Here is a 22,546-nt window from a genome sequence, read left to right on the forward strand (position 1 = left end):
TATTTTTAATAATATAAAATGATTTTTCGTGTGTTTTGTTATGTTGTTATGGTTTAGATTAGAACGATGTCACTATTTAATTCTCATTTTGATAAACGAGTTAGCTTCTGTATGCCTAAACGATCTTTGGCCGCGGGACATCCTTAACACATGTCCGACTAGGAAACATCGCTCGAAAAAAGTTTCCCGCCCTGCTCCACAGTCTCATCATTGTTCCATTCTGTTCTTCTGTTTTCTATCTAGTTTACAACATGAGGCGAACTAGGGGTTCAATGAATAAAAACCAAAGTTTGCCAAAAAACGAAGACATGGAGTCAATAACAGGTTTGTGTTGATGTGAAACAAGTTAGTTGTTCAGATAAACTGAACATGTCTAGACTAGACTCTAGTCTTCGTGTTTTACGCTGTTTAAAATGCTTTGTTACGGTTCAAAAACCATACAGTGCCTTATTGAGACTTATGTGTGTGAGAAAAAGGCGTCAGACTTGGATGTCTGCGCGTGTGAAACAAGCGGCACCTGCGTGAACAGGTATTCTGTGTTGATGCTAGAATGGCAGTGGCAGGGGGACGGAGGCCGGTGGGAGTCATACCCGCCGGCGGCGTGTGCCCTGCTGGATTCGGCTCTGTCTGCGGGAACACCGGCCGTCACTCTGAACGCGGGTTCCGGCACCGCATACGAGGTGGATCTGAAGAACATGGTCCAGATCAATCCTGTCACAAAGTACCGAAGGAAAATTCGCAGTCAGACTGTGAAACCAGGTATGTTTTAAAGGTAGAAAACACACCTCCATCATCCAAGGTTTTGTATGTGAGAGATTCAGTCAGAAACAAAAGTTGTCTTTCTTTTTTCTTCTGTCTTAAACAAACTAAGTTTTAGGCAGAATTCAAAACGACTCTTAAAGAAACGAGTTCAGTAAAGTTAGCAAATAGTCAAAATCAACTAATTTACATCTGAGACAAAGGAAATTAGTTGTGGTGTCCCACAAGGATCAATTATGGGCCCTCTGCTATTCGATATTTACATAAATTATATATTTAATGTTTCAAAACTTTTAAAACCAATATTATTTGCTGAAGATACAAATACATGTTAGTTTACAGACAATCATAAGGAACTCCGTAATGTGGGAAATCCAGAACTAAGTAAAATAAAAGCATGGATGAATGGGGTGTAGTTTGTAAAGCTACAGTCAAATATTGACAGCAATATTTTTGGTTATTTAGCCTGTTTCAGGAGAAAAAAAACAGGTTTCTCTGAACTGATTGGTGGGAATTTCTTATTTTCGTAACTTTTTATTTTCTGTCGCTTCCTGCATTTTCTCCTGCATGTCTTGAATCAGTCAAGCTCAAGGACATGATGGACTACAAGTCTGGCGAGAATCAGTTCAGAGACAGAGCAAATCCAGCTTTTATTTTGGTAGTCCTTTAGTCCTTTGGTAGATTAACTATTTAGTTTGTAAAGAAAAAATACTTAACTTAAATGAAATATTTAGCTTGCAAACTAAATATTTTGTTAGTAAATGTAACATTTATAAATACGTGAATTAAAAGGTGAAAATATGCATTTGGAAAAGGACGTCTGTTTTTTTCCTCCTAAAACAAACTAAACAACCAAAAAATTGCTGTGAATATTTGACTTTGTCACTTTACAAACGGCATCCCGTATGGATGGATTACATTTGTGAATTTAGACAAAACAAAAGTAATGTTTTTGCTAATTATAATATTAAAGCAGAGCTGTCAATAAAAATAAACAATGTCTCAATCGTTACAGAAATTCCTATTGACAGCAAACTGAGCTGGAAGCAGCACATCAGCCATTCGGATGTAATTTATTTGCTGATGACACAACACTATTTCATGTAGGTAATAATATAGAAAGCAGTCCAAGCAGAGGAGAAAATACAGTGGTTTGATGTAAATAAATTATCACTAAGCTGCAAAAAAAAAAATCCTTCATGACAACAGACACAAACTTAAATATTGTACCGGTACTTGAAAAATTTATGGTATTAAAATTGATGGAGAGATGGAAATGAGGTTTCTGGATGTCATCAATGACGAGGGTGAAAATGCCATGTCAATAATCTCAAAACAAAACTTGTTAACTTGTTTCATCAAGTTAAGTCACCTCTGGATGATGAAGCACTGCATTTACTCCTCAATCCATATCTAAATTAGTGTATTGCAATTTGGGGAAACGCATTTAAACTTATGTACTTAAGTTAAACTTTAGTCCTACAAAAAAAAAAAAAGAAAAGCAATAAGAATAATCTCATACAGTATATGCAGAGATCCATCCAATCTATTATCCAGTAAGCCAAAAATATCAAGTCGTAGTTGATCAAAGTATTTTAAAGTTACAGCATAAAGCATATCAGAATTGTCTGCTACACAATATACAAAAAAAAGATTTTACAAAAAAAGGACTTATGGCTTAAAAGGATGTGAGATTTACTCTTTGCCTAAATTTAAAGCAGAAACAAAGGAAGGATGTGTTTCAATCAATCAAGGAGTCAAGATATAAAACAATCACTTAAAGAAACCAAATCACCTTCAAAAACACGTGTTAGAAAAGAACTGTTTAAAAAATACCATCAATGAACCGTGTTGCTTCATTCCAGGAAACCTTTAATTCCTTTAATTCTTTTATTCACTCTTCTTTTTGCTTTCTTCTAAGAATTTTTTAAAGGGGCAGAAAAGTATGTTTTCCTCTTTCTTTTCCTTTTATTTTCGAGGTAAAAAACTGTGTGAAATCTTTGTTTTTGTTGTTTTACAGAAAAGAAATCCATTTCCTCCCTTTGAAAATCATTAGAAACTCTCCAGTGTGACGTCGGTTAATCAGCCTGAAGTTATAACTGACATCATAGAAACACCCACAGGACAAATACTCAACACCCATGTTTGTCTTTCTCTTATAAAGACAGTTTAAATGAAGCTGAACCACAACCTGTCCAGGTTAAAGAGGAAGAGGAGGAGACAGAGGAGCAACCTGTGACGAAGAAAAGAAGAGGACGAAGCAAGAGTCAGGCAAAAAGCCAAGAAGGAAACAGTGAAGGTAGGCTTGTTGTTGTTGTGGCCATGTGTCACTAAAAAACAACCGTCTGCAGCTTTTGAAGTGAATGGATCTGTTCATAGAAAAGGTGTTTTCCTGAAAACAGTTGTGAAGACGGTGGTGATGAAGGGCAGAGCTCCAGTGGACCCTGAATGCAACGCCAAACTCGGAAAGGTATTTTTCTGTGTTCTCCTGACATCTGCAACCTTTTTTAATGAAGCTCACTCCACCCTTAAATGCCCTTGAACACGTCCGGTCGATTATTCACAACAGAACTGTGTTCCCTTAGTTTACATAGGTCTTTGAACAATATATAGACTAAATGAGGGACTGTACCTGGTGAAGAAGCTTGAACCATGGAGATGCACAGAAATCGGGTTTGTAGCTTTTTAGTAACAAAAAATCCTCCAAAATTTGTGTTTTTATTTAAAACTAAACCCACTTGTTTGAGTGTTTGAATAACAGGGTTAATGCATCATTCTCTTCTCTTTTGGGGACTGAAGCCACTCCTTTTATTGCTGCTACTGAGATCATTCACATTAGTCTCTGTGAAGTTCATCAGGATAAGGGTTTAGAGTCCCACCCTGATCCTCTTTGGATCCATTTTCAAAGCGTTCCCAGTGGTCTTTTAATTACGATTCTGCTGTTTTTAGCCAATATCAAACAGCTTGTGTTGTTTTCTAGGACGTAGTTTCTGCAGAGCGGCAGGCAGGAGCTCATTAGCAATTTGCCTCTGAGTTGTGGACGGGGCTGTTGCCGCAGAGTAAGCCTGTCTCCATTTCCCATCATCAATCTGTTTACATGCGATCCTGTTAGCTTACAGCCCTCCACACCCCCAACCCAACATTGACGGTGCAACAAAAATGTCGAGCAATATTGGATCTATCCAGCCGTACAGTTTAGATCCAGATTCCAGCTCAAGACGTTCATGGATCTATTTGTCTGCAGGATGCATCAGAATGAAGCAGGGGGCTTGTGGCCCACCCAACATATTTTCTACTGAACTAAGCTCTTTTTCAAATAGCATTTTTTTTGTCTCAATAAAAAATAGTCATAAAAGCAATGTTCATCTTAATTTTGTTTGTATATGTCCTCCATTAGTAGCCACAAGAACATGTTCGAAACTCCAGAAACACCATTTTCACCAGAGTGGGTCTTGAAGTCTGCAGCATTTGGTTTCAGACATGAAACTGTGTGGAACTGAAATGAAGAGCTTTCATCAACAACACAGTTTTAGGAACTAAAGTCAATATAGTTTCTTTCTTATGTTTAAAGCTTTACTTTTATGACAGGGATCAGGCTAACTGCTGCTTCACACATCATGTCACACGGAGTTTGTCTTCCTGCTGTGTTCACGCCAAACTAAGATATATATGTGGACCTAACCTCTTTAATGACCCAACAAAACAGGTCTAACTTTCTTTTAAAGTGTTTTGATGATGATGGATATTTGTAAATAAAATTAAATTGCATTTCTGAGTAACTCTTGCTTGTAGCTGTGACACTGCAATCGGCCGGCCACAAGCTTCCTGCTCAGCAACACAGGCTTTTGAAATTTGGATTAAAAATGGCCTAATCATGAGTCAAAGACCACTGGAAAGACTAACAATAAATCAGAGTGGGACTTCCAGTCCAGCTTTTAAAGTTAAAGTCCCACTATCTGTCACACACTTAGTCGTCTTTGGTTTGAACCCCTGACCTTCCAGTTACAGGGCAGACACTCTACCCACTGTCCCACTGAGCTGGTCAACTATTTCAGGTTTTAGCTGGGATTTAGCTGGGTTCAGCAGTTATTCCACCTGGTGTTTCTCTTTCAGGCTCATGTTTACAGTGAAGGAAGCATCGTCTATGATGTGATGCTGAACCAGGTAAAACGTTTCTCCGCCTCATTTCACTCTTATTGCTCCACCTGAACAAAACGTGACCCCAAAAGGGCAAAATTATGTCTAAACAAAAAAACCTTTATTGTTGTTTGAAACATTTTTTCCCAGTTTATGCAGCATTCTGAGAAATACAAGAAATGTGTTGTTAATGAAGCTGCAGCACACTTTGGATCTAGTTATAAAATGAAAGCTAACAGAAGTTGTCGTCTTCTTTTGCAGACAAACCTTCAGTTCAACAACAATAAGTTCTACCTGATCCAGCTTCTGCAGGACGACAGCTCCAAGTCCTTCAGCGTGTGGATGCGATGGGGCAGAGGCCAGTTCACTCTGCTTGTTTCTGATTCCTGGAAGTGTGATTGTCACAACAGAGCTCCTCTGAAGCTACTGTCCTCCTTTGGTTTGCTGCTTCCACAGTGGGCAAAGTGGGCCAGAACAGCCTCACGGCGTGTGGTGGAGATCTGCTGAAGGCCAAGGACATCTTCAAGAAGAAGTGAGAGGCTTTGACTGAGCTGTGTGCCTTCCAGAAGTTCTGCATCCATGACTTTAAACCAACTTCTTTTGCTGCAGGTTCTTTGATAAAACCAGGAATGAGTGGGAACAGCGGGGGAGTTTTGTGAAAGTGGCTGGGAAGTATGACATGGTGTTTATGGACTACAGCACCAATGAGAAGGTTGAAACAAAAACACGTGTTTTGAGTCTGAAGGTCTTTTCCTCAGTCAGGGATGCATGAACCACTTTTTTCAGGAGGAGAACACCACAGTGGTGGATGCTGCTACCAACAAGAGGAGCTGCAAGTTGGATCCAAAGGTTCAGTCTCTCCTGGAGCTGATCTGTGACCTCAAAGCCATGGAGGAGTGTGTGCTGGAGATGAAGTTCGACACACGGAAAGCTCCTCTTGGTTCGGCTGAAGCTAAAATTGTGGAATTTTGTTCTGACGTGCTCAGGATTTCTGAGACCTTTCTTCTTTCTGCATGAAGGCAAGCTGACTTCGGAACAGATCCGTGCGGGCTATGCAGCGCTGAAGAAGATCGAGGAGTGCTTAAAGAGGAAGGGCAGCAGTCGGGACCTGCTGGAAGCATGCAACCAGTTTTACACACGCATCCCACATGACTTTGGGTATGAGATTAGCCTACCTGAATGAGGCACGATGGGGAGCAACTTCTTGAAAACCCTCTGATTTCAGATTGAGACCTCCTCCGGTCATCCATACAGATGCTGAGCTGAAGGAGAAGATTTCCCTGCTGGAGGTGAGTTATCCCTGTAAAAAAAGGGGTTTTAAACAAAGCATTAAAGGCTGAGCTATGGCTTTATGACCGATCGGATCATCTGCTATTGAAGGCGCTGAGTGACATCCAGATCGCAGTGAAGATGGTCCAGTCCAGCGCAGACAGTGAGGAGCATCCTCTGGACCGACATTACCACTCTCTGAAGTGTAACCTGCAGCCGCTGGACTCCACCAGCTCTGAGTTCAAGGTCAGCTTCAATCCAAACCTTTAGGATCGACCGTGTGTTCAGCGCCAAAACGAGGACAGGAGGTCATGGGGGAGAGGAAATTCAAGGAGTTCTTCATTATACTGCTTAAAGTCCCACTCTGATCAGCTTTTGATCCATTCTAAGAGCGTTCCCAGAGGACTTTTAATATGATTACGCCGTTTGTAGACTAAATCAAAAACCCTGTCCTTTCTAGGACATAGTTTCTGCAGAGCGGCAGGAGTTCATTAGAAATTTGCCTGTGAGTTTTGGGCAGTACTGTAGGTGCAGTCAGCCTGCCCCTACTTCCCGACATCCATCCGTTTACGCGCTCTCCCACTAGCTTACGGCCCCTCACACTCCAAGCTAACATCGGCGAGCGAGCCGTATTGTAGCGATCCAGCTTTATGGCTCTGATCCAGATTCCAGCTCAGACGTCACAAACCCAAACTTCAGTCCACTACAGGCAGCAGGACGAGTCGCAACAAGGTAACCAACACCGGGATCCTGAAGATGTCACGAAGAAAGCAGCACAACCCATTGAAGGACCAGTGCTTGAGGTGTAATTGCATAGTTGGCCGCCTTCTTTTTCACAGTGGAGGTTCTTTGTCTTTTATCTACGACAGCCTCTCCTGACAATCATCTCTTCAATCAGCCGACAGAGAGAACAGAAAAACAAACCAATGACTTTATGTTCTCTCTGGTTTCATGTTCAATATACAATTACCGGTATGAAGCCCATTAAGGCGACTTTTGTTGTATTATTATAAAAAGAAATTGAGTTGAATTGAAAAATGGGAAGAACTGGAAGGCTATAGCAAAGACATTAATGCATCTGCTTTTCTGCAAGTGGATGCATCAGAATGGAGAGGAGCAGGCTTGAGGCCTTCCCAGCGTATTTTCTACGTCACAAATATCATCTTTTTCAAATGTCTCCTCCCGATTTACAACAATTTAGATAAAGAAATACTGCGAAATTCAGTTTTCTGCTTAATCTTTTTTATTTATGTCCTCCCTCATCAATAAAATGGCCCAAGAACATTCAACTTTTCCCTCTTGTCTTTGTGAAGGTGATAGAGAAGTACCTGCAGTCCACTCATGCCCCCACCCACCGGGACTACGGCATGACGGTGCTGGACATCTTCTCAGTGGACAGAGACGGGGAGAGTGAGAGCTTCCTCTCAGATCTGCACAACAGGTCAGGAAAACTCTGACGGGATCCTTTAAGAACCGTCGCGTATTCCTCCAACTTAACCTGCATGTCCGTGCTCCAGGACTCTGCTGTGGCACGGCTCCCGGCTCTCAAACTGGGTGGGCATCCTCAGCAAGGGCCTCCGAGTGGCCCCGCCTGAGGCCCCTGTCACAGGGTATATGGTATGTCAAGAGGAAGCATCCAGATGCTGCACCTTTGTCCTGTTTCTGTTTCCCATTCTGAGAGAATTCTCCAGATTTGGATTAAATCATTTTGATCCATTAAAACCTACAATTCTTTCTTTTTCCATGCAGTTTGGTAAAGGAATCTACTTTGCTGACATGTCATCAAAAAGTGCCAACTACTGCTTCGCCAACCAGAGCAACCATGTGGGCCTGCTGCTTCTATGTGAGGTGAATTGGACTCTTCCATTCAGTCCTCTTTGTTCACATTTGTTTGTTCCTTTGAAGACCGCCGCCAAAAGAGAATTACAAAGTGCACCAGCAGGCTGGAAGGAGTATCCGAATACTCAGATATCCGGGATCTGTTCCAGAAATATTCAGGAAGAATATTTGTGTCATCTGGGATTGCTGATTTGCTGCGATCCTTATAAATATAGTAGTAGTAAATACATTTTCAATACATTTTTCTCATTTCTCAATGATAGAATAATGTCCGATTTGAGTATAGAAACTAAACCAACCGAATGCACTACTGTCACCAGAAGTAAATAATCTTTAATCTAAATCTTTAAAATAATAGTGTTGCTAGTAGAAGCAAAGAAATTATACTGACTTTCAGTTTACTGAAATAAGTTCTGAAAAAAGGATTTTGTTTGAAATATAGGTGACAATTTGAATAAAAAATACAATGAAAATGAAATTAGGACTTTTAGGAAACTCTTGTGATGTCATGTGACCGTCTGCTAGCATGGTGGAAAAGCTTGTAACGGAAATGACTACAATGGAAATGAATAATTAGAACGCAGTAAATGTGTTGTATTTCCTCGCAAGACGGAAACTTCTGTTGTAGAATGAGGATGTGTGTGTGTAAGTACTAGAGTGAGCGCGTGCCACGTGCAGCTCTAAGAGGCAGTGACAGACGCGTGCAGCGCAGGCGGGTGCGGGGAGTGAAGGAGAACAGTAATAAAAGGTTTCCCACCGGAAACCCTTGAAGTCTGAACACAGGACTAGCAGAAAAAGTCAATTATCAGCAAAGATGAACGTGTTTAAGGTGTTTATTATAGTTCCAATCACGCACCATTTGCAGAACTTTCAACAACAACAAAAAATTAATTAAAAAAAAAAACTGCGGTGATGCGGTTATCGTCACAGTCCTACACCTACGGACCTTTTTGAGCAGGGCTGGCCAACCCTGGTCCTCCAAAGGCCTACCCCTGCCTTTTTTCCACTTCCCTCTGACTAGCTTGCTACTGATTGGCTGACTCAAGTGGTTCCACATCCGCTAGTACTACAAATCCCACAATGCTTTGCTACTATGTTGGCGCACAGTCAAAACACCTCCACAAAAATGGCCAAACAAAAGATGGACGACAGGAGCTTTCAGATTATCTGTTCATGAATATAAAGACAGACCTGTTTGTCTGAGTGTGGAGCTAACTCAGCTGTTATGAAAGAATATAACATAACAGACACTATATGAAAAGGTTAAACATTACCTATCAGTTGCAGATCATTTTTCAGTGAATATTGACTTTGGCCCGTAACTTTACTTCACTGCCTAATTTTGTCCCACTGTGAATTAGAGTTTGACACCCCTGATCTACTGGAAAAGCTGGAGGATATTTTCAGAAGTTGGTCTTCGATGATCCAAAACAACATCGGTGTTCATGTTTGTTTATGGCTGAAGACGGAACAACTTTTGAGTGGGACATTGTTCAATCTTTGGATTTCAAGTGATGGTGATTAAATATGTAATATTTAAATGTTTATACGTCCAAAAAGACATCCATATAGTGACTGTTCCAACATAACCTGACCGAGTACCTCGCCTCTGCTCCTGCTCCTACACCTGGCTGTGGTTCCTCTCTCCAGCTCGTCTTGCGCCCCCAGCCGTCCCCCAACTCCGGCTGGATGAAGATCATCTGCTGGACTTTAAATATGTAGTTGTAGAGTTAGATAAGTTAATTCCTCTCTATGAGTTCTGGTAAATCGCCTGTCCGTCCTGGGGGAGGATCCCTCCTGCATGTGGGCACCCCTGAGGTTTCTTCGTTTTTTCTGGAATCCGTTTTTTTTACGAGTTTTTCCTTACAGAGAAGAGGGGTCTTAGTGCAGGGATGCCAGTTTAGTTTAGTCTGTTTAGTTAAAGTTTTAGTATTATCCTATTGAATTCTATGCATTTATGATCCTTTGATTGGATGTTTACCTTACAATTACCGGTAAGAAACCCATCGAGACGACTGTTGTTTTGAATTTGGGCTATATAAATAAAATTGAATTGAATTGAATTAATATTTTAAAAGGTAAAACTGTGGTTTGATCTGTGAATTGTTGATTTGCCAATCGGATTGGATCGCCACCCTATCGATCCACATCCCTACCAGTAGATGGCGCTTTGAGACTCCTTAGCCTGGAAGAACCGCCTATCAGATGAATGGGGCTTTGAATCATGATGTCATTCTTCCGTATATTTCCCTCATGTTTGTCGTGTCTTTGTGTGTTACTGCAGGTTGCTCTGGGAGACTGCAACGAGCTGCTGGATGCAGACTATGAAGCCAATAATCTCCCTGCAGGAAAACACAGCACCAAGGGCCTGGGACAGACGGCGCCTGACCCCAAAAACTCTGTCACTCTGTTAGTTGGTCTCCTTACATCCACACATTACATAAACCGGCTGTTTCTACTAAAGTCCTGACGCTGTCGGGGACGTTTGCTAATTCCAGGAGGTCATTAAAACTCCTGCAGCATCTGTTATTTACCGTTATGAAGGCTGCGATTCATCGTCAGTGTTGTGGTTCAGCCCCGGCACTTTCCTCTGCATCAGGGAGGCTTTATCTGTACGGGAGCATGAAGCACAGAAGCACCATCGTCGTGTTTATGCTGACTGTGCAGATGGGGAGGCCCAGGTTCCATCTGCTTTCATGGAGGAAGCTTCCTGATGCTGGAGCCCGTTTGCTCTGCAGGGACTCAGCCTCTGACGGGCTGAGATTCCTTCTTCTTTCTAAAGCAGTGTTTGTGCTTTTAACTGCTGTTATTGATGTTCTGTGTCCATTTATGCTGACAATCGCCCTACTTTGGATGCAAAACTAAAACATGATACTTCACTGATGCTCCTGCTGACTTTAAGGAAAATATCTGATCAGCATTTTGGCTTCAAATTGAACAGAAAGTTTTAAAAATTGCTTTAAAGTCCTGATCCGACCATCTTTTGATCTATTTTCAATGGTCTTTTAATTATGTTTATGCTTTTTTTTAGCCCAAAAATTCAATCAACCTGTCATTTTCTAGGATGCAGTTTCTGCAAAGTTCATCAGAAATTCACCTCTGGAGTGTTGGACTGTAGGCACGGAGCAACCCCGCCCCCACTTCCCTTCGCAGTTGCTGGGAGTTTGATGCAGGGAGCTTGTAGCCCATCCAGCGTCACAAATAATCTCTAAATCTAACAGGATTTTTTCATCTGCTCTGGATTCACAACGACTTCAGTAAAAAAATACTCGAAATGCAATTTTGAGCTTAATTTTTTCTCGATGTATGTCATGTGACAAGAGCATGTTAAAAGCACCAAAAACATTCATTTGCACATAGTAAACTGATATGATTGTGAGTTATTGAACAGCTTTAAAAACTGGAAAACTTTCGTTTGATGTGATTGCAGCTCCTGCAGCTTAAATTAAGTTTGAGCCTAAAATGTTTTACCACATCAATAGTCCTGAGGAGTTCAGAGGAGGTCTAAAGGGATTTACAAAAATGCAGTCCAGGAGGCTTTCTTCACTTACATTTCTGATGAAATATTGAAAATACAGAATGATAGAAAACTTCTAGCTTGTTACCAGAAGCTGCATTTTGTTTTAGATTTGAAGTGGGAACGTTGTGAAAGAAATGAGTCTTTTTTTGAACATTTCCCGTGAATCTTTGTTGGCGTTTTGTCCTCAGGGATGGCGTGACGGTGCCGATGGGTCCAGGAGTGAAAACGGGAGCGGCTAACAGCAGCGGTTACTCCCTCCTCTACAACGAGTTCATCGTTTACAGTCCAGCTCAGACTCGCATGAGGTACCTGCTGCGCATCCAGTTCAACTATTCGTCTCTGTGGTGAAACGGAAACACCTGTGAACGCTCAGCGTCTGGTCAAACTTATGATTCATTTACAGAGAAGTCCAGCATAATATAAAGCTGCCAGGCACAAGGCAAATGTGTTTTCTGTTCAAACAATTGGGTGCAAGCATACCATTCCACCTAAAAATGAACTAGAATCACTTGTGGATCTGAACTGGAGTCAATGTCAGACTCTTAGGGTTTGTTTGTGTGAGTGATTGCTCTCATTTGATTGGTGGCTTACATCTAGTTGTGTTTGATTATCTGCATCCGTACACAGATTCGGGTCTGCTTGTTCAGTAATAAACCAGATTTTTCTGACATTTGTCTCTGAGTGATGCTGCATGGAAACATCAGCTAGAAAGAATGTAAAATGTTGAAAATCTTAATGAAATCTTGTCTTTTCTGTGCTAATAATCTTGCATTAATAAAAACAGTTTAATATCCATCATCTCTTCATTTTTACGTCTCTGCACTCCAACACAGGTGAACTAAGGAGTTTACAGCTGGAACAGCAGAAATGATGGAACAGCATTGAGCCAGTGGAATGTCAAAAAAAAGATTTCTCCTTCAGTCGTGAGGTTGTTAGATTATATTCATAGTAATAACGACAAAACACATCCTCGTTATATTTGGAACTGGTTTATTGCAGGGTCAAGGATCATTTCTTCCCCAGGAGGTAGAGGAAGATGAGGAAGATGTCCAGGTAGATCATGAGAGCGGCGTAGATGTATTCCTCTGGGTCCAGGCGGTAGCTCATCCTCCCCATCATCAGCTGACAGTCAACCACCAGGAACTGAGGCAGGAGAGAGGATTTAGGACGGAGTGAGCAACTACACTTACCAACCGCCTGTCCAGCTGCTCGTTAATGACCATTTCTAATCATCCAATGACAATGCAGCAAGTCAAAGCATGTAGGCGTGTAGACATGGTCCAGAGGATCTGCTGCAGTTCAAACCGAGTGTCAGAATGAGGAAGAAAGGGGATTGAAGTGACTTTGAATGTGACATGGTTGTTGGTGCCAAACAGACTGGTCTGAGGATTTCAGAACCTGATGATCTACTGGGATTTTCACCCACAACCATCTCTAGGGTTCACAGAGAATGGGGGGCAGATCTGTGGGCAGAAATACCTTGTTGATGCCAGAGGTCAGAGGTCTGAGGAGAATAGCCAGACTGGTTCCAGCTGGTAGAAAGACAACGGGAACTCAAAGAATCTCTGGTTCCAACCGAGGTCTGCAGAAGAGCATCTCTGAACGCTCAACACCATACCAGGCACCAGGAAATTGAGGCTACAGTTCACACAGACTCCCCAAAACTGGACCATAGAAGATGGAAAAACGTTGTCTGGTCTGATGAGTCTCTGTGACGGTGTGGCACCGTCAGATGCCGAGGGGAGGCCACACCGGATTTTATTGTTTGTGTAATAATGTGTTTTGTTATTCATTGTATGTTATAATTTCCACCTGTGGTGCCGCCTGGCTGGGAATTGAGAGCAACGCCCCGTGGGTGTGGCATCCCACTTAAAGGTGAGCACTGCAGGTGGCGAAAAGAGGGGAGTGACAGTGTGTGCTGTGTGCTGCATGGCCCTGCGTGTAGCAACAGTGTCGGCAATAAAGGCAGTTCCTCCTCACCTTGGCTCCTCTGCATCCTTTCTCGGCGGGACCCCGTCACAGTCTCCATTTCTGCTGCCACGTTCAGATGGTAGGGTCAGAATTTGGCCTCAACAACATGAAAGCATGGATCCATCCTGCCTTGTATCAACGGTTCAGGCTGGTGGTGGTGGTGTCATGGTGTGGGGGATATGTTCTTGGCACACTTTGGGCCCCTTAGTACCAATGGAGCATGGTTCAAAGGCACCTACCTGGGTATTGTTGCTGACCATGTCCATCCCTTCATGACCACAGTGGACCATCTTCTGATGGCTACTTCCAGCAGCAAAAGGCGCAATGTCATAAAGCTGGAATCAGCTAAGGCTGGTTTCTTGAACATGACAATGAGTTCACTGGACTCAAACGGCCTCCACTGTCACCAGATCTTAGCCCAATAGAGAACTTTTGGAATGTGGTGGAACGGGAGATTGACACCATGGATGTGCAGCCGACAAATCTACAGCAACTGTGTGATGCTGTCATGTCAATATGGACCAAAGTCTCTGAGGAATGTTACCAGAACCTTGTTGAATCTAAGACACCAAAGATTAAGACAGTTCTGAAGGCAAAAGGGGTTCAACCTGGTACTAGCAAGGTGGACCTGATAAAGTGGCCGGGGAGTATTTAATCATTCAACTTCTACATTAAAGTATTGAAGCTTCCAAAGTTTTTCTGTGCTGCCAGAACATCCCTGCTCCAGTTTAGGGTTTGGTCATTATTACAGGTTTATGTATTCATGCAGCTTATCCAGATCAGACTTTAATGTTGATGTTAACTTTGTGAGTCTATAAAAACAACCCAGCAAGTTGGGACGTCTGCTTGAAAGCTGCTATTCTCAGCAGCACTAAAAATCTCCCTTTACTTTCTGAGTGAAGCTGGTTTATGGTTTCTTTAGAATTCATGTGATGCAGAGTTTGGAGCTTCATCGCCTGTGGAAGCAGACCAGAGTCTGAAAAGGTAAACATACTTTTCTTCAAAGAAAAGTTTATTTAAAATCCTTTCTTGGAGCAATTTTTTATGCCTGTAACAATGAATGAATTAATTTAAATATTTGTTTGATCCAACCAGATTGATCTGTCAGAGGCCAGCTGTCAATCAAATCTAACTTAAAAAATCCTTTCAAAATGAGACAAATCGATCTTGGGAAATACCATTTGTTTTGGTTTATTTGACTAAACTGTGAAAAAGGCCAACACACGTGTGATGGCAGCAATCACTCCACTTATAATCATTGGATGGCCCGTTTGTGAGGTTTTCTCTGCTCTTACCAGTGCGTAGAGCAGAGCTCCCAGACATCCATGGATGGCGTTGGTGATGTGGGAGTAGCAGAAGGTGTAGAGGAAGCCAAACATCACAAAGTCCACAACCACAATCAGCAGGAAGCCGTAACAAAAGGTGAAGTCATAGCGAGTCTGGGAATAACAAACCTCTCATTAACCTCCTCAAACCTCTGGTCATTCATTTTTTGGGGGAATTAGGATTTTTTTTTTAAGAAAATACAAATAAATATGTTTTTGTATGAGATACAGAAGGTATCAGTCATGATCCATTAGGTGATTTGGTAAGTTTTTTGTTCACAACAAGCACCATCTGATCATCTTTCGATCTGTTTTCAAAGCGTTTCTAGTCTTTTAATTCTGCTTATGGTGCTTAAACCAAAATCCTAAAGCCTGAGTTGTTTTCTAAGACATAGTTTCTGCAGAGCGGCAGGACTTTATCAGAAATTTGCATCTGCGTTGTGGGCGGGGCTGTTGCAATGGAGTAACCCTGCCCCCATTTCCCATCATTACTTTGTTTAAACTCTCCTGCTAGCTTACAGCCCCTCACAGCTTAATATTAGCGGTGCAACAAAAATAGTGGGCAATATCAGAGCTATGCATCCGTACAGTTCTGATCCAGATTCAGGCTCAGACGAGGAAAACAAAGACGTTCATGGATCTGTTTGTCTGCAGGTGGATGATCAGAATGGAGCGCCCATTGTTTCTGTTAATGATTCACAACAAAGAAATACTCAGAAATTCAATTTTTTTAATTTATGTGATCCGAGATAAAATGCTACAAGATAAAAGGAAAAAACCCCACAGATTTCATCGGTGTGTCGTTACATTCGATCCACACATTTAAACATAGTTCAACTGTAATATAAATAATTACTTATTAACAAATGTTGAATTCTTTCAATATGGCACATGGTTGATAAAGAAATGAATGGCTATAGATGAGTTATTCTCACCGTAAAGTTTGAAAATAACCTAAACTTTTCCTATCAAGTGTTTTTGAGATTTCATGGAAGCTCTGCCCCCTAGTGGAATCATAATGAACTGCAGGGCAGCAAACGTGGACAGTAACGTGGGGTTTTAAGGAAAGTTTGAATCATGCTAACGAGACAGGGCTCTTAGAAATGCATGTATCACATATGATATGACTGGTATAGCGTTAATACTGTCAAATAAACCAGTGGTGAAAGCCTTCATAATTTATTTTAAAACATTAAAGTGATGACTCCATTCATTTTTTTTAAATTACAGTTCAATTCATAGTACTTTGCTGCTTTTATGCAATGTAAAATACAGATTATTGCTGAAAATGATAATCAGGCATTTGAACCCTTTATCAGCTAAATGTAAAATGAATGCATTGAGCTACAGAGATCAATATTTTAAAGACGCTCAGACCTCAGGGTAATTGGCTGCTACTTTTTTAATAGGGCATCTGTCTGCAGCTACATGAAATCACAGTTCTATAGGGTGGGACGGCATCTCCTAACCCTCAAATCCTAAAGTGTCCCTTTCCTTTGCTGTTCAGTCTTGTTAAATGCAACTGATGAAAAAGAACTCATCACCCCGTTATCTGACAAGCTGTGTTAGAATAGAAAACACATGGAGGGTGTGAGGAAACTTTCCATGAGATCCTCTGGAGAACAAGGGCAAAACATGAAAGAAGAATCTGCAACATTTGCCCACCAGCAAGAGTTTCTGCTCCAACAGTTGGGCTGATGAAGACGATGTTGGATAAGGTCTTTGAGTGTCGAGGTGTGAAGCACTGCACATGATGGGTTATCATGTTTTAAAAAGGTTCAGAGCCGCCGTTGTTTCAGAGAACTAATAAGAGACCTTCTAAAAAAAAGAGGAACAGGAGCGTTTCCTTTCATTTAACCAACAATCTTTACAGTGCAACCCAACTAAGCATCAGAGGGGATGCAGCCTTTATTTTTTACCTAAAAATCTAAACTTTTTAAGATCCTAATGATTTTTTAAATTCAAATTCAAATGTGGATTTTTAAAACTGAAGGTGGGCTCCTGCACTGTAAAAACTGACCTGTTAGAAATAAGTCCAAATTTCTTATCCCACTGGAAGATTTTCTTTAAATAAAATGGTCTTATTTTAAGAAATGAATTCGAGTCACTAAGACATGTTTTCTCTCTATTTTGCTATAGGAATGACTTTCTTAAATAAAAAATAATTTTATTACAAGACAGAAAATAGGACAAATTATCTTGAGCAAAGGGTCTTTTTGCTTTCTTAAGATTGTGTTTTTGCAGTGTGCAAACACAAACACTGAGGACATTCTGAGGGAAACGCAGCTCCTTCTCCGTCTGGGTGTCTAACCTGTGCTGAGAAAGCGATGACGGCGGCAGAAATGACCAGCGTCACTGCCATGGTGATGACCACAGTGGAGGTGTTGTGAAAGGAGGCAACCGTTCCCACCATGTAGGACCCGCTCAGGGTGACCACAACCTGCAGATGCAGAACTTTGTGCATGAAAGAAAAATGGCTGTGGTGTTAAGAGCATTCTGAAAGCAAAACAGTCTGGTTGTCTTTGTCTGCAACAGGCATGTGTTTCTTCCTGCTCCACGCTGTTGTTTGACCAACATAATGAGGCAAAAGTCTGTCTTGAATTAACATTCCAGCCAAACCTCAACCACTGCAAGTATGAGAACAACTGCAGGGAAACTTCCTGTTGGAAACGGTAAAAGGCTCCAAAACTCCCAGATGTAATCACAACATCTGAAGTGTTCAAGTCAAGTGAAGCGATTTGGTGATAATTTTTGTTTCGTACTTTGAAAAATCTGCTGCTTTTAGCTGAGGCACCTGCATGACCAAAAGCATTTCCCTTCTCTTTCCAGGGCGTGACTGTCTGGTGTCAGAAGTTTCACATCAAGCATCGACCCCTAAGTTCCCAGAGAGCGGCGTCTTGGTTTTCCCGTGCTGACCCACCAGTCCGCTGAGGTTCCATGGATGCCGGCGTCTGAGGGAGTCGCACAGGATGAGGGTGACGACCACCACGGCAAAGAGGATGAAGGAGCCGCGGTAGGCCCAGTGGTTGGTCTGCACCGCCTTTTTGACCACAGGGGAGAAGGTGAAGACACTCACCGCGCTGAAGGTGAAGAGCAGCTGGAGGGTCAGGAGGCCAAACACCTGAACAGATTCAAAACAGGCAGAAAGGATTTGGAACCCCAAAACCAGACCTCAAAGAGATCAGAGAAGCTCTATTAATAAAAAAAAATAAAGTTAAGGAAATAGGTTTATAATAAATACATACATTCAAATGTACAGCATGTTCACAGGTCTGATTTGCATATTTGGCAGATTTTACATTAGATGCCCCCCTGACTCAACCCTCTGTATTTATCACAATCATCCTCAACATTCCACTTTTCCTGTTTACTTCAAAACACTTTTGGCGGGAAAAGTGTAGCCAATCTTCTGAACTATGCTGTATGGTGAGAATAACTCATCTAATGTTGTTCATTTTTGAAATGACTACTTGCTGTATTCAACAAGTGCAAAATTATTTGGTAATGAATTCTTTATAATCCCGTTAAAGCATGTTAAAAATGTGTGGATCAAATTAGAGACTTTGGGTAAATAAGGTGTTTTTTCCTCAACACTCATGTCAATATTTTCTTATCTTAAACCACTGTAACATTATTGTGTGAACAAAAGCGTTATAAATTACCCAGCGGATCATAATTGATATTAACTATACCTAAAAATAAAGAAATAATGGTATTGCTATTTTTGATGGAATCCATCAAAGGTTTTAAAAAAATAATTTTAAAATAATTGATTCTTTTGTTGATTCTTTGATGTAGTGGATTTTACCCAACAGACACACAGGAAGTGTCTTTACGTAAACACTACCTCAGAAAATCTAATATGCATAGAAAGTTATTTTTAAGTAGAACCCGTCTTGGATTGCTTTGCATGGGTTAGCTGGAAAAGCCGGCTGAAGCAGTGAGGTGGATGAACATCAACCTGAGAGTGAAAGTGACGTCAGCCCAACAAGGGAAAACACCAGAGCTTCATGTTTGTCTCTGGAAGGACTAAAGTCACAGAAATGAAGGCTGGCAAACCTGAAAGGTGAGGTAACCTTTGTGTCTGCTTCTAAAACAGTGGAGTCTGGAGGAGGAGCACCAACCTTTCTAACAAAACCTCTCCTCACTGCTTTGTCTTCAAAGGACGACGAGGAAACAAGTGGAGTCGATTCCGATGGAGCTTCTGGGTTTGGATAATGGAAGTTCTTGTCCCTGGTGGGGGGCTGATAGGTGTCCTGCCTGGGGAGAGTGTCATTTGAGGCCCTGTAGGGTGGCGGGGGCCGTTCTTGGTAGGGAGGCGGTGATGGGGCATCAGAGTCGTAGGAGGAGTCGGACTCACACGGGAGGCTTCTGCCTGTGTTGGACATGCTGCTTAAAACTGGAGAAAAGGGATGTTTGTTTGGCAGCAGAACTGGGACAGTGAGGGGTTCCACACCGTTAGCTCAAGAGAGGATTAGATTTAAGGAAGTAAAACCTGGTGGCCCAAATGGTGGCTTTGCTGGTACTCAGCAATAATCTGTGAGGAACCAGGTCTACTCTGGATGCATTTTTTAAAAATGCATGATGAAAGCAGAATGTAAATATCATTAAAAACATCTGCTCTCATTAATTTAACAAAAATATTCATTTTATTAACCGTGATTTAATCTTAATGTAAAGAAAAAAATCTTTAAGAGTCTTGTGTGGATATTTATTCAGACACTGGATCAGTTCATCCAACCTAGACAATGCAACGATCATGTCTGCAGTGGAGAAAAGCTCCACTTTGGGACCAAATGTAAATGTTAAATGGCGTTTACGTGTTTATGTAGCATGTTTCTGCCTTTGTTGAGGCCCAAAGTCACAGTCCACATCCCCCACGTTCACACACCGCTGGCGCCAACCGACAACCACCGGGAGAGATGTGGGGTTCAGTGTCTTGCAGCCACGGGGCGGCTGTGGTGCAGAGGCGGAGCGGTCAACCTCTGATTGGAAGCTTGGAGGTTCGGTTCCTGCCCAACACTGAACCCCACGTTGCCCCTGGTGGTTATGGGTTGGTGTTCGGCAGTGGAGCGGCCATCAGGGTGTGAATGTGCATGAATGGAACCAAGGCTGCCACGCCCATTCTAAGAAGGTAGTAAAGACCTACATAAGTTAACGCCATTTAGCGTTTGCCCAAGGACACTTAGATACATGAGCACGCAAAGTCTGAACCTTCAGTCTCCAATCAGAGGTCAACCACTCCACCACTGCACCACAGCCGCCATTACAGCTGATTTAAATGAACTGAAATCACTGGAATAGGATCTGAAATGGACCATTTTTTCTGTTTGAAATCTAGTTGTATAAATAAAAAAATAATTCAGTGTTGAAGAATTGTTTTCACAAAATAGTTTACAACTTTGATTTAAAATAAAAAAAACATTTATTTGATCATTAGTGATTAAATGCTTATTTCACAACAAAGTAGATTTTTTTAACATAATAATTGAATAGATTTCCCATCAAACTGTCTTTTTATTTCCTTTGACTTGGAAATAAAAATGAATAAATGGTTCCTCTTTGCAGCGTTCAGTTTTAAATAACATTTATAATTTACTTCATCTTCTTGAATGTTTCCAAAATAAAATGTGATCATTTTCAAAGCAGCGCTGTTTCTGAGAGAAAACAGAGAGGAGCTGACATTTCTGCAACAGAAACTCTGACTTTCTTACCTTTTCTGCAGAGGAGCTCCTGAGTCTGACCAATAGTCCAGCTGTGAGGACGGAAGACAAAAGCATCCTTCACTCTCCTGTGAACCAATTTATGGAAAAGTTTCACTTCCTGTCTGTTCACCTGAAGACCCAAACCCGCTGAAGGGTTTGCATTAAACCTAAAGGGAGAGTTAACAGCAAACCTTTTCAGCACCTTCCATTAACGACAATATTCTATAGGATTATTTGAAAGATCTAAATTAAATGAGTTTGTCAGAGGCAACCCAAAACCGTTATTCTGTTTAATCTGCTTTAGTCAATACCAGATTAAAGAGAGAAGAGCATGCATGAGTTTGGACACTAAGGCATTAATAGGAGCCAGATTAAGTTTCCCTGATACATTGATTTAAGATGTTTTGTGAGAATAATTTGTAGGATTTTTTTCTCACTTTCTGACATTAAAGGTAGGTATTTTTTCTATCAATCTATCCTTGTGTTTTAATCAGTTCTGGTAACCAACAGGTTTGTCCTTGAGATAAAAAATAAAATTCACAAAATTGAGAAACTTTCAAATTTACCTGCGATGAAATCACCAGGGAAACCCCAGATGACGGCGCTCTGGCAGACATGCCTCTGCACGCGTTCACAGCTGTCAGGGGAGAGTTTCTCCATCCTAAAGACCATCATGCTTTAGTCTGAGAAGCTGCTGGAGCTGCTCGGTCTCACCATGCGCTGTGAAAGGAGGCCTCAGGCTGAGTCCCAGAAACTCACACATTAGAGTCAAACTTCAACCTTAGGCAAATATCTTCATTCTGTTGCATGTTCTCCCTGCACACGCGTGGCCTTTTAGCAGGCACTCCAGCTTCCTCCCACAGTCCAAAAACCTGTTGTTTTTTTTTTTTTTAATCGGTCCAGCGACCCCGTGACCCTGAAAGGGATATAGCGGGTATCTCAACTCTGATCAAACCAAGACGGAAGAGTTTTTCCAGGAGAAAAAAAAAGTAGAAACTTGTAAACTTGAAGACACCATCCCAACCCAGAAGATTGGGTCATCTTCAGCGTCTGACTGTAAAAAACATAACGAGATCCTCTCTGCAACTATGGTGCTGTCCAGTAGAAAGAAATCAGTTTGGTGAACTTGGCTGTTAAAACAAATGTTAAGTCTGGTTTGGGTCAAACTGAGAGAAAAAAGGGAAGTCTCTGTGTGACAGACACCAACCCACAGAGATTTTTTCACATCATGTTGATGCCTGTTTACAGGTTGAAACCAAAGCGAGTGTTGGTGTAGAACTGAGGAAATGGTCGAAGGCCACCATGATGTGTTGAAACCAGCAGTGCAGCTGATCTGAAACTACAGCTGTGGTTATAAGTTACAAGAACAACTGAAAACAAGAAGCAAACAAGCAGGCATGCATGTGTGAAAGGGTTCTGCTGAAAATAAATACAGATGATGCAAATACAAAAGAACTTCCTCTCAGCAGGCAGCAGAGAGGAGGAGGTTCCATCACAGATCACTGACAAGAAATAGCAGCTTGTAAAGGGTTTTCAAAAATACAAACGCCAAAAAAGTGTCAACCAATTTTTCATCAACAGCCCTTTTAGAAAAGCCTGTTTTTACCCTAAAGTCTGGATGTATTTAAAATCTAAACCTGGACGTCATGAAGACCCCCTCTGACAAAAATGTGTTTTCATATACAAAGAAAATTAGGCTTAAGGTTGATTTTCTGAGGATTTGTTTAATGGAGTTGTTGTGAATCAGGCACAGATATAAAGACTGATTCAGTCTTCCTGCTCCATTCTGATCATCCACCTGCAGACAAACAGATCCATGAACGTCTTTGTTCTCCTGGTTTAGCTGGGATCTGGATCAGAACTGGATGGATGGATGGACAGCTCTGATATTGATCACCATTCTGTTGGTCCGGTAATGTCAGGTTGGGGTTGTGAAGGGCTGCAAGCTAAACAGAAACTATGTCCTACAAAACAAGTTCTCTTTTAAAATGGAGCCTAAACCTGATGAAAAGCCCAATGGG

General features: G+C 41.5%; 3 protein-coding genes and 1 long non-coding RNA gene across 5 annotated transcripts; 2 read left to right on the forward strand and 2 right to left on the reverse strand.

Moving 5' to 3' along the window:
* Positions 1-139: 139 nt before the first annotated feature.
* parp2 (poly (ADP-ribose) polymerase 2) lies at positions 140-12,319 on the forward strand. The gene is made up of 17 exons (XM_011486025.2): positions 140-324; positions 550-759; positions 2,924-3,058; positions 3,162-3,229; positions 4,873-4,923; positions 5,158-5,254; positions 5,353-5,428; positions 5,506-5,608; positions 5,683-5,836; positions 5,916-6,054; positions 6,122-6,185; positions 6,277-6,411; positions 7,479-7,606; positions 7,683-7,782; positions 7,915-8,013; positions 10,289-10,413; positions 11,713-12,319. The coding sequence occupies exons 1-17, from the start codon at positions 252-254 to the stop codon at positions 11,870-11,872; spliced, it is 1,917 nt and encodes a 638-aa protein (XP_011484327.1). The 5' UTR covers positions 140-251; the 3' UTR covers positions 11,873-12,319.
* A 178-nt stretch (positions 12,320-12,497) lies between these two features.
* LOC105356103 (protein lifeguard 1-like) lies at positions 12,498-17,428 on the reverse strand. 2 transcript variants are annotated; one of them, XM_023965373.2, is made up of 3 exons: positions 17,132-17,428; positions 14,791-14,934; positions 12,498-12,667 (listed from the first exon to the last, which is right to left on the reverse strand). In XM_023965373.2, the coding sequence occupies exons 1-3, from the start codon at positions 17,282-17,284 to the stop codon at positions 12,533-12,535; spliced, it is 432 nt and encodes a 143-aa protein (XP_023821141.2). In that variant the 5' UTR covers positions 17,285-17,428; the 3' UTR covers positions 12,498-12,532. The 2 variants fall into 2 exon arrangements, 1 of the variants encoding a protein (XP_023821141.2); XR_013650660.1 differs by lacking the exons at positions 14,791-14,934; positions 17,132-17,428 and adding an exon at positions 13,004-13,143.
* LOC144986812 (uncharacterized) lies at positions 14,340-17,198 on the forward strand. The gene is made up of 3 exons (XR_013650661.1): positions 14,340-14,479; positions 14,794-14,917; positions 17,065-17,198. It is a non-coding gene; the product is annotated as an uncharacterized LOC144986812 (long non-coding RNA).
* Positions 17,429-17,546: 118 nt separating the features above from the next.
* On the reverse strand, positions 17,547-20,650 carry LOC144986811 (protein lifeguard 1-like). The gene is made up of 3 exons (XM_078935013.1): positions 20,535-20,650; positions 18,945-19,219; positions 17,547-17,941 (listed from the first exon to the last, which is right to left on the reverse strand). Exons 2-3 carry the CDS (start codon positions 19,206-19,208, stop codon positions 17,681-17,683), a joined length of 525 nt encoding a protein of 174 aa, XP_078791139.1. The 5' UTR covers positions 19,209-19,219; positions 20,535-20,650; the 3' UTR covers positions 17,547-17,680.
* Positions 20,651-22,546: the final 1,896 nt, after the last annotated feature.

Source organism: Oryzias latipes, chromosome 17, assembly GCF_053564925.1.
Source record: "Oryzias latipes strain Hd-rR chromosome 17, Olatipes_Hd-rR_3.1".
NCBI lineage: Eukaryota > Metazoa > Chordata > Actinopteri > Beloniformes > Adrianichthyidae > Oryzias > Oryzias latipes.

Bases quoted from the DNA above. Each gene is read 5' to 3' on its own strand.
- LOC105356103 (XM_023965373.2), bottom strand. From the start codon at position 17,284: ATGCACAAAGTTCTGCATCTGCAGGTTGTGGTCACCCTGAGCGGGTCC. The intron at 14,935-17,131 runs GTTAGACACCCA...TGTTATTCCCAG, and splicing joins TCATCGCTTTCTCAGCACAG to ACTCGCTATGACTTCACCTT. The intron at 12,668-14,790 runs GTAAGAGCAGAG...CTCCTGCCTCAG, and splicing joins GAGCTCTGCTCTACGCACTG to TTCCTGGTGGTTGACTGTCA.
- LOC144986811 (XM_078935013.1), bottom strand. From the start codon at position 19,208: ATGTCCAACACAGGCAGAAGCCTCCCGTGTGAGTCCGACTCCTCCTAC. The intron at 17,942-18,944 runs GTTGGTGCTCCT...GAATCTGTTCAG, and splicing joins GGAGAGGTTTTGTTAGAAAG to GTGTTTGGCCTCCTGACCCT.
- parp2 (XM_011486025.2), top strand. From the start codon at position 252: ATGAGGCGAACTAGGGGTTCAATGAATAAAAACCAAAGTTTGCCAAAA. The intron at 3,059-3,161 runs GTAGGCTTGTTG...TCCTGAAAACAG, and splicing joins CCAAGAAGGAAACAGTGAAG to TTGTGAAGACGGTGGTGATG. The intron at 8,014-10,288 runs GTGAATTGGACT...GTGTTACTGCAG, and splicing joins GCCTGCTGCTTCTATGTGAG to GTTGCTCTGGGAGACTGCAA.